Here is an 11,400-nt window from a genome sequence, read left to right on the forward strand (position 1 = left end):
GCAGAGGCAGGCGGATTTCTGAGTTCGAGGCCAGCCTGGTCTACAGAGTGAGTTCCAGGACAGCCAGGGCTATACAGAGAAACCCTGTCTCGAAAAGCCAAAAATAATAAAATAAAATAAAATAAAAACCACCTGAAAAATCAGTGATCCTTTTCCCCCTCTGTAGAGATAGCTCAGTACTCAAGTTAGAAAGGTAAGCCTGGAATTCCTGCTGTCACTTACATCCCACAGCCTCCAAAGACACAAGATACTAAAGTACACAATTCACACTGAATACTTCAGAGGGAAAACAAAGTCCCATGAGGGTGATTTTAATCCCTGGAGAAAAAAAAAAGATATATTCCAACTTTTAACATGGTGACAGCATTCCTGATGGCAGCAAGAATGTGTGTGCCTCCAAGAAGTCCAGCTTTACTGCACAAAGGTGGTAGTGTGTGGAGCAGGGCAGATAAATCTAATTAATGAGTTCACTTTGTACATCACAACTCTGACAGACTGACAGCCAGGTTACCAATGCAGGACACGGTGGCAGAATGTTAATAAATATTGATCACACGTTCTCAGAGAACTCTTAGGCACTTACCTTACTAAGTTTACTATTTAACCAGTTTAAATGAAATCCAGATTAGCAGCCTATATAGCCACAGATTTTAAGTGTAATTGTATATAAGAAGCCAAGGAACACATAAATGAAAACTTCTCAGACACACAGGATCCTAAACAAACCAGCTGAGATAGTGGTAGAATTTGGCTCACTAGTATTATCTGCCTCTGGAGTCTCAGATCATCTTATCTACAGGGTAGACTATCAGCTTTCTTAGATCAAGGCCCAAGAACTCACCAGTTGTCACTAACTTCCAGGCCCCTCCTCCAGCATGAGACAAGCATAGCAGTAAATAAAATGCATTAATTTAAAACCTACCAGCACATAGCATGACCAAGTCTCCTGCGGCTCCAATCTGCCAGTGAGATTATTAACAGCAGGAGACAGACAACTGGAGCTCGCGGAAGCACTCTGTGCTCACCTGAGCTCCAGCAGCACTGCACCACCAGTCTCTAGGCCCAGTCAAACATGGCCCGGTGAAGCTTGGCCACCATAATGCTACAAGGTTTACAAAACCACCAATTATAGGGAGTGTTGCAAAAGACACCATCAGAAAGACACATTTGTTTGTCCTCAGAGACAAAACAGTATGACCAGGTGTGACAGTCCATTAATAAAATGTTTCCTAAAGTTAGAAAATGCTTTTTCTGAGTTAAGAGGAAAAAAAAGCCACAAATAAAACAATGTAAGTATTATTACTTCTGGAGATGAAATCTCCTAAAAAAGTCTTACAGAATGTGCCCACATCTGTACTTTCTGCACATTAACAGACAATTCCTCTTTTCTATTCTCATACAAATCTTCAAATCATCAGGAACTGTAATTTCATTTTTTAGCATAAGTCAAGACATAGGCAGAAAACTCAGAAGCTAGGGGCTACAGGGAGATTCTCTATGGCATCAACCACCCTGGTGATAAGGTAAGGACAGAGAGTACAGAGAATTCCAGGGAAATCCCTACCTGAGGATTCTGGCAGGTGCCTGGTCCCCACATGTTACCCAGTAACAATCATCTGATTTTCTTTTTCTAGGACCTGGAACTACCTTGCAGTTCACATGGCCTAGTCAGAATTCCCACATGAGCTAGAAAAGACTCACAAAGTGGTCCAGTCAACAAAATGGCTTCCAGAAACGAATATCACCTCCATACCAACCCTCGGAGAGAATGCTACTTTCATTACCTCTAAGCTTAAGGGTAAGAGTGACTCTGCTAAGTGTCTCTTAATCTCTATAAAGCTGAGGTACAACATCCATATAGAACTCAAGTTGAATGAAGATGGTAAATTCAATGATAAAACAGAAGAAACAAGAGAGGGGTCTAACATGTTCTCTGGATTCTTGGATACTAGACATAGTCACCAGATCAGTTGTTATCTACCTCATCATGGTAGAAGATGGACACTACAGCACTGTGGCCACTTCTGAACCACCTAAGAGGGGATGACATGCCCTAGAAATGACAGAGGCCACATCGTTGTGTTTTGTCATGACCTATCCTGGCTCTCCCCCTACTACTCAAACAGCCCGCAGCAGGGAGTGAAATTTCCAGCTGTGTTTCTGTTCTAGACAAGAATTATTAATGAGCAACACAGCCTTATTCCTTGTCTTAATTGTTGTGGGTTTTGTATTAATGCATTAAACATTTTCACAAAATCAAAACTCATGTCCTTTACTGTATCCTCTACCTGGAGTCAAACTCTCCTGTAGAGTAACAAAACAACACAAATAACCTAATGACAATGCCAGAAAGTTGGGACTACATCAGGTGGGGAATGGCAGGAGTCACAGAACCTCCAGAAACAGATTCTACTTCCATGGAGACATCCCAGCAGAAAGTTTTTTTTTCCTGAGGCATCGAGGGTTCTTTAAAGACCTGGGTGCTGGGCTGGAGAGATGGCTCAGTGGTTAAGAGCACTGACTGCTCTCCCAGAGGTCCTGAGTTCAATTCCCAGCAACAACATGGTGGCTCACAACCATCTGTAATGGGATCTGACGCCCTCTTCTGGAGTGTCTGAAGACAGTGACAATGCACACACTTTTATAAAAATAAATAAGTCTTTTTTTTAAAAAATCTGGGTGCTGGCAGCAAGGCAAAGATGAAAATGTTATACTCTTTTTTTACTCCACCATTAGATTAGAGCCTCTTAAATCCAGGGACTGATCTTGATTATGAATTAAATAACCAGTCAGTCAAGTCAGGTATAGTGGTATACACCTTAAATGCCAGCACTTGGAAGCATAGGTAGGTGAATCTCTGAGTTCAAGGCCAGTTTTGTTCTACAAGGCTATCCAGGACAGTCAGAGCTACAAAGAGAAACTCTGTCTCAAAAAAACTAAACCAAAGTAATCAACCAACCAACCAAACAAACAAAAATCAGTCAGTGAACACACCTTCCTTAAATATAAGACATATTACACAGAATAGAACTCTTGAGACCATGGAATAATCTATCCCTGCAGAGCAGTGGACTCTAGGTCTTTGTAACTTGGATCATCAAAAAGCCTGAAGTGTCTGTGGCTTATAAAGCTGCATCTTCGATACCATCTCTGCACTCCTGAACTGCAGAGCCAGAGCAGGAGTCATACCATACCTACAAACACAAGCCCTCTCTTGCTGGAAACTTGGCTAGGTTTGTTAAATAGACATTATCGGATTAATAGGGGGTAGGGATGGGGCTGAGGCGTTTGGGTTGGCACATGACAAGTCTGGAAGAGAAAGTTAACAGGCATCATTTTTACTTACCCTCAATGAAGGAGGTCTTGCTTTTGAAGAGGTGGTCTGGCAAGCTTCCATTAGAAGAAAGGTATTCCCAGTGCCCTTCCTAAGAATCTAGCCATACTGCCTGAGCTTCATTAAGGTAGCTCTGAGTCTTATCTGTCATGAGTCATACACAGCTATTTGACTTTAAATCTAAAATTTTTAATTTCCAACAGGTAGTTTGGGTGCACACTTTTAATCCCAGCATTCAGGAGGCACAGACAGGTGGATCCCTGAGTTTGAGGCAGCCTGGTCTACAGAGCAAGTTCCAAGGACAGCCAGGGCTACCCAGAGAATCCCGGTCTTGAAAACACACACACAGGAACACTCCTCCCACTATCTATATTTCAAGTACTCAACAGCCACATCTGCCTGCAGATGCCACTACAGACTAGAAAAGTGTGCAGTTACTGTGTGCCATTACTGAGGAATGTTCTAGTGAGCAGTGTGCTTTACACCTGAGAAACTGTACCAGAAAGTAGACTGGGAGCCAGGAGCAGCATCGACAGGGCCTTGCTGTTGGGAACCTGGCTATTTACACAGCTGATACTTGAGGATACAAATGGAGTATGATTGGAGTCAAAGTGGTTACCTATCTAGGCATGCAAGCTTCTGTTTCTGAACACAGTGTCTATATGGGAGATCACTGTTTACCCAGCCACTGACTAAGATAGTCAATTATTGTATAATACCCCATTCAACCCCCCCCCCAACTTGACACTTGGGAATCCCCATTTAAGAGAAGCTTCAAATGAAGGAAACCAGATGTTCTGATGTAACTACAGCAACAAAGAAAAGCAACTGCTTCACTCAGCAGGATTTAACTGCCCCAGCTCAAGCCAGGGCGAACACTTCAGACAGCATGAAAACTTGTCAACAGGGAGAATGAAGCCAAATAGGGAGGTGCATGCCTACAATCTCAGCACTTGGGAGGCAGAAAAGGGGAGGATCAACTCAAGGCTATCCTTGGTGACAGTGGATCTGAGGCACAGATGGTTACATGAGAACCTATCTCCACCCCCCCAAAAAAAAAGAGTAGAGAAGAGGGAAAGGGGTCCAGGGAAGAGAGGGAGGGGGGATGGAGGGAGGAGGGAAAGGAAGAGAAAGACGGAGGGAAGGAGGGAGGGAGGGAGGGAGGGAGGGAGGGAGGGAGAGAGAGAGAGAGAGACAGAGAGAGAGAGAGAGACAGAGAGAGAGAGAGAGAACGAGAACATGAATGAATGAGAATATGAGTGAATGAGAGAAAATGTATATAAATGGGAAAATGACAGTCCAGATTCCAAATCCCTTGAAACGGTGGTTCAAAACTCTTCTTTCTTCCTTAAGTGTCTGGCCAATGAAGCAGCTCTTTGGCAATTGCACACCGTACCTACATACACCTTTTTCAATCCTCTGAACTACTCTTGTTCTTTTAGTACCTCTACAAGAAACTTAGAGAGAAGACAGTAGGTCAGGAAGGGCATGGAGAATGTTACTGAACACAAACGAGTCACCCAGGAAGAGGGAACCTAAGTTGAGAGATTAATGCAGAACACTGGCCTCTAGGTGTGTCTGTGCAGGCATATTCTTGAGTAAAGGCTTGGGAGGACCTTTTTTTTTTTTTTTTTAAAGCAAGCTAAGGAGCAGAACAGATGGCTCAATGCTTAGGAGCACTGGTTGTGGTTCCCAGCACACATATGGTGGCTTACAACCATCTACAACTCCAGTTCCAGGGGATCCAATACCCACGTCTGACCTCTAAGGACAGAGATATATAGGTGGTGTGCAGACATGCATGTAGGTTAAACACTCATAGGTTAAATAGGGGAGGGAGGCACAAAGGGGAGAAAAAAAAAAGGAAGCTGAGCAAGCTATTAAAATTAAACCAGTAAGCAGCATTCCTCTGTGGCCGGTGCTTCAGTTCCTGCCTCTAGCTTCCTGCTCTTAGCAATGGCCCATGATTTAAAACTTATGAAATGAAGCAAAGCCTTTCCTTTCCTCCCCTAGGTTGTTTATTACAGCAACAGAGAAACTAATCAGGACGCAGAGCCTGTAATTCCACTGCTGCGGGTGGGGGAAACAAAGACCAGAGGATCAGTCAGGCTTGCTACAAGCAGCCCAGCTCAAAACAAAATGGTAAGCTCTAAGTTCTGTGAGACCATCTCAAGGGAATGAGGTGGAGTGTGATAAAGCAGGGCAACCTGCCACTCTAGTGCACCACATACACCAAAACGTCCCTTAAAACAAATAGGCTCCATTCCAGCGTTCACTTTCATGTCACATGCACTCGAGAATTCCTTTCCCTCCCTGCTAAACCACTTTTTCAATTTTGAATTACATCCATGCCCTCATCCAGACTCACGCGCGCGCGCGCACACACACACACACACACACACACACGTATTATATAAATTAGAATCTAAGATCTACATGAAAGAAAATGTATAGTATTTGTTTTAACTGGGTTACTTTGCTCAATATATACAACTTACTATATATCAGTGTTTACCAATTCATCTACAGATTTAGCAAAATCCCTATCAAAAATTTAATAGTCTTCTTTTTGCAGAAATGGGTACGTTGACTTTGAATTTCATATGAAACAAAGAGGTATCCAGTATAGTCAAAACAATCCTGGGAGGAAGGTACAATTTTTCCAAATCTCTTGTTCCTAAATTGGGAGGGATGCGGGGGGGGGGGGTGCTTGGAGAATGAACCCAAGACTTTACACATACTAAAGTAAGCATTCTAACCATACCCAATTTCAAAACCTACTGCAAAGCTATAGTAATCCTGACAGTAGAATATTGGATGGGGCCAGAAAGCCCCAGGCATAGTGGTCAGCTGATTTGCAACAAAGTGTCAGCATCATTGAATGATGGAAGAATGTCAACCTAGGACAACTGCATAGTTGCTCACAAAAGAACAGCCCTGAACTTCTACTCCACATAGTCAAAGACTAAAAATAAAATATCTAAAACTATAAAACTCTTAGGAAAAAAAGACATCAAAACCCCACATTGGATTAGGTGTTTATTGCTTAAAGAGGATATCAAAAGAAAAAAGACAAATGAGGTTTCATCAAAAGCAAACTTTTCCTGCAGCTATAGCTCAGCTGGTAGAGTACTTGTCTAGCATGTACAACATCATGTATCTTCAGGATTATGTACATTAGGCACGGTGGTGTACACCTGTAATCACAGCACTAGGGAAGTAGAGACTGGAGGTTTGAGAGGTCATTATCATTCTTGACGGAAGTTGGAAGCCACTTGGGCTGAATGAGACCCTGTCTCAAAAAAACACCACCTTCAGAAAAGTAAGAAAGTTCAAAGAATGGAAGAAAATATTTATAATCCATATATCTGATCAGGGGGACAAAATAAGTAAAGCAACAATTTAACAGTGGGCAGAGAACTGGAATGAACACTTCTCCATAGAAGTGTACAAATGGCCAATAAGCACATAGAAAGATGTTCAACATCATTAAAGAAGTACAAAGCCAAACTACAGCAATATAGCATCTCACACTCGCTGGGATGTCTACAGTGATAATAAAGACTTGTAAGTATGTTTGGTAAGGATACTGAGAAATTGGAATCCTAATACATTGTTAGTGGGAATGTAAAATGTGTATATATTTTGGAAAATTATATGGCTATTCCTCTAAAGGTTAAGCATTATCATATGTAACTGTTCTACGGTAACATAATTCATAGATGTGAAACAAACCCCACAGCCATCAACTGATGAAAGGTGAGTCTAAGCAGCCCATCCTATATAACAGATAGTTTGGCAGGGAAAATGAATGAAGTACTAACTGACATATGCTGCAATGGATGAACCTTAGAAATAGTGTAACTGAAAATCCCTGCCACAAAATGTTCCATTTATATGAAATGTCTGAATTAGAAACATCTATTGAAACAAAGTGAATCTCTAATTGCCAGCAGCTAAAGTGAGGGGAAGGAAGGTGTTAATATTTCACAAGTGATGAAAACCTAAATGTTAAATATACTGGAGTAATGGCTACTCAACTCCACAAACACATAGAAACCACTGAATTGTATGTACACTTAAGTAGGTAACTCATAAATGAACTAGATGAACAAAACAGGTATTTTTAAACTTGCTCTGTCATTGTAGCCTCCTCTCTACATTTTAGAACTTACAAATAGAAAAAATAAGGGAGACAATAAAAATATACAGAAGAGGCGATAATGAATTTATATCTTCTAGCTCTCTAGATGCTCTCAAAAAGGGTGCGTGGTCCAACTTACCTGCGTCAATGGCACATGGGTAATGGTATCGGAAGGAGCAGCCTTTGTTGTAGCAGCCCAAAGTAGCGCCAGCCTCCTGGCAGTGGGAGCATTTCTGAAAGGACAATAAGGCATGTTAGTAACTCCAGACCAGCCCTTCTCTTGCAGGCCTTCCCTACCTCATTAGTTCGGTCTCAGCATGGCCTTTGTGGTTGGAGGGATCTGTGGTGGTAGAATAGGTTGGTAGGTCTCTACCACTTGCTGACCACACAATGGAAGAGATACAACACTGTTCTAAGGCTAGGCCTTATGGATGAACTCACATCAAGCAGAACACACTAGGGCAAGACACACTCTATAGTATGTGGCAGACACACCAGTGAGTGTGCTACCCCAAACCTGCCTATTTACCCACTCCCTGCTCTACTGAAATTTCTTTCTGCTATCATGTGCTGTCTGTAGACCCTGCTTCTATTTCTGCCACAGAAGTCTTGTGTAGGAGGAGTGAAGGTAGATATACACACACACATATAGAAACCTTTTACAATTAAAAGTGGGACTTGGTTTCTAGTTTTTATATTTATAAGATTTTATTTTTAATTTTGATCTACTTATCCCAAATGCCCAATGCAAGTATATTTCTTTCCAGAAAATATGTATGTAAATGCTATTTTTGTACATGAATCCTATTTTAAATGTACTAGGAAATCTGCCATGAATTTCTGGCTAAGTGAGACACTATTCTCTGATTGCAGTGTTCCTCCTTATATGGTCATCTCTGTTGTCACCTTGTTGTGGCTATGGTGAGTACTCATACTGTCTATACTATCAACAACATTACCAAAACACAACCACATGAGGCCCTACTAAGGAATGATGCAGATTATTCAACTTTCCTGGGTGTGCTCATGACCCACCAGGAAGGCTAACCAGAAGACATAAAGGATGTGTGCTTCTTAAACCCTTAATTCTGAGCTGGCTAAGCTCCCAGAACACTGGCAACTGTGGAGCCTAAATGTTCACCATGTTGTCAGGATGAAATAGCTAAGAATATGGATTAATGCATTCACCTGATAGGACCTGCACATGTCCACTGTAAGTAGGTAAAGTATCAGAGGGGCAGGAACTAGCATTAGGTCACAGGTAATAATGTCTCTTGGAGACAAATACCTCCCTCTCAGAAGACCAAGAACCTTTTGGGGGTCGATAATCAGTAAATGTTTACTTGCACCTATGAGAAGAAAGCAAAGATCATTTAGCCTGGAGTAAACCAAGGGCAGTTAAGAACACTTGTGGAATCTCCAGGTTATCTACGTCTATGCCTCCTTCAGGAAAAAAAGGCCCCATCACCAAACCAAAGAAACAGAGGACAGCCAATCTATCAGTGGCCAACTGTCAACTGTTCCTACTAATCTACTTTTCTTATACAAGGTACCCAAGCAATCATTTATCCAGAGGGTTTGAGTTTCAGGCCCGCTCCATCTTGGAGGATGACTCTCAGTTCATGATAGTCAATAAAAATGGGTGCATCAAGAACTCTTGAAAGTCTACAAGCAAAGGGGCTTCTGCAACATGGGCAGCATTCTAGAGGAAGAGGCAGAGGCAGGCAAATCTCTGAATTTCAAATCAGCCTGACATTTCAGTTCATTGGTCTACACAGTTGAGTTCCAGAACAGCCAGGGCTACTACCCTGTCTCAAAACAAAACCAACCAACCAACCAAACCAAGCAGAAAACCAGATCATCTTGCTCAGCCTCTCTTGACTACATACAACAGGATCTGTAACAGTCATCTAATCAACGATACAAGACAATCCTGACAAAGCCAGTCCATCTGCAGGGACAGCAGGGTGGGAAGATGAGAGACTTAGACTTATTGTGACACTCTGAGTACTAACCCAACCAATCCAAGAATTGCATATCCAGACTTTTACAGGACAACACAGACAGGCAACATGCATAAGAGCATGCTCATGTCCCCACCCCCTCTTTTCAACTAATTTTAAAACTTATAGTCAACATTCCATAATTGATACAGGAAGAGACTATTATCTGACATGGTATTGGGCAAGGAAGAATTAAGTACACAGACTCTACAATCTAAATAACTACTTTGTAAGTGACTCTCCCACTGCCTTACTATGTCTGACCTACCAATCTCCTAACCTTTATTGAATCCACCCTTAAGGACAGTACAAACACTGCTCACCTCACAGAAATGGTCAGTATTGATTGCATCAATCCAAACTTAAAATAGTGGCTGGCTCAGAACCGCTGTTATGTCACCCAAGATCACTACAGGCCAATGACACTCTACACATGTCCTACAGATCAAAAAGTTAACAATCACCCATAAAGTGGCCTTGTTATCACTCATTTACAGATGAGAACAGAGAAAACAAGGGACTGGAACATGGATATCTGTTCCCTTCCTACTTAAACACCAGTTGCTTTGTCCTTTGTAGGAGCTCTGAAAGCAACCTCCCTCTCTCAACTAAAGCCATGATATGGAGCTGGAGAGATGGATCCGTGGTCAAGAACAGCTGACATTCTTCCAGAAGACCCAAGTTTTGTTTCCAGCACCCACAACCGTTTTCTAACACCAGAGTTCCAGGGGATGTAATTAATGACTTCCTGAGGCACCAGGCACTAATGTGGTACACACAAGCATGCAGCCAAAATATTCATACAGACAAAATTTTTAATAGTGCAATAAAAATGACTACATTGCACCTAAAAAACAGATCCTGCAGGGATTATAAGGATTATAAGTAGTGCTTCACACAACTATAGTGTGAAGACCAGAAACAGCACGAAGAGCTAAACAAGAAGGGCAAATCCTCACTCTAAGTCCTTGTAGTACACAATGCAGATTAAGAACCATTAGTTAACTCCTTAACTTAACACAGACCCATGAATTACAAGGACTGGCTAGAATCTATGTTTTCTGAGAGTTCTTTAGTGTTTTCTCTACTAGACTTCTGTATACCCTATACAGCAAACTAAAGATTATGGGTGTGAAAGCAGAACTGAGGCCTCCAATGATGTTCATCTGAATTCCCAGTGTGAGTGATCTTTAATGCTTTTGCAGAGAAAGTAAGTTTCAAGATGGGGACAGTGCCCTAATCTTCTGGATATGGATCTATTTTCAACACATTGATAAAACAAAGATCCTCTCAGAGTGGGGCCGAGATGTAGGCTTCAGAGAGATGTAGAAATGGGAGCAGGCTCATGTGAGACGGAAGAAAGGGCCACAAGCCAAAGAATGCAGGTAGTTATAGCTCAAAAAAGGGAGCAAAAATCGTCTCTAAGCTTCCAGAAAGAGGGCAGAGCACAGATAACAACTAAATTCCACGAAGTGGGACTCACATTGGACTTGTAACCTAAAAACTGTAAGAGAAACCCTGTCTCAAAAAACAAACAAACAGAAACAAAACCCTGTACGGCAACAGGTATGTGTATGTCATGGCAAGGAAGTCAAGGCAAGGCATTACTGAGCAGCTCACAGTGACACAGAAGTGACTGCTCATTTTTCTCTTACATTCTTTAATGTAAGAAATTTTTAGTGTTTCCTCATGGGAAACACTACAATTTCATTGCCTTTTCATCAAGTCAGCTTTGCTATCTCAAGGTCCCCAAAGGTGGCACAGTGAGTCTGTTCTCATTTTTTTTTCCTTTTTTCTAGGTGAAGAAGCAGAAACTAAAGCAAAGAACACAGACCTATAGCTTTTTCTATTAAGCACAAATTCTACACTCCTCACCCTGTCATGCTTCTCTTAGTTCCGTTCATTCATTTAACCATCCC

General features: G+C 41.8%; 1 protein-coding gene across 8 annotated transcripts in view; it reads right to left on the bottom strand.

The window, feature by feature from the left end:
- The window catches only part of Tcf20 (transcription factor 20), a 178,330-nt gene that overhangs the window by 10,895 nt on the left and 156,035 nt on the right, over positions 1-11,400 (bottom strand). For all 8 annotated transcript variants that reach the window (XR_003835008.1, XM_029470172.1, XM_029470173.1 and 5 more), the window contains exon 3: positions 7,618-7,711. Coding sequence is in view for 7 of the 8 variants with exons in the window: in XM_029470172.1 (XP_029326032.1) it covers positions 7,618-7,711 (94 nt within the window). In the remaining variant the exon portion in view is untranslated. The remainder of the gene's footprint in view (positions 1-7,617; positions 7,712-11,400) is intronic.

Source organism: Mus caroli, chromosome 15 (genome assembly GCF_900094665.2).
Source record: "Mus caroli chromosome 15, CAROLI_EIJ_v1.1, whole genome shotgun sequence".
Taxonomy (NCBI): domain Eukaryota; kingdom Metazoa; phylum Chordata; class Mammalia; order Rodentia; family Muridae; genus Mus; species Mus caroli.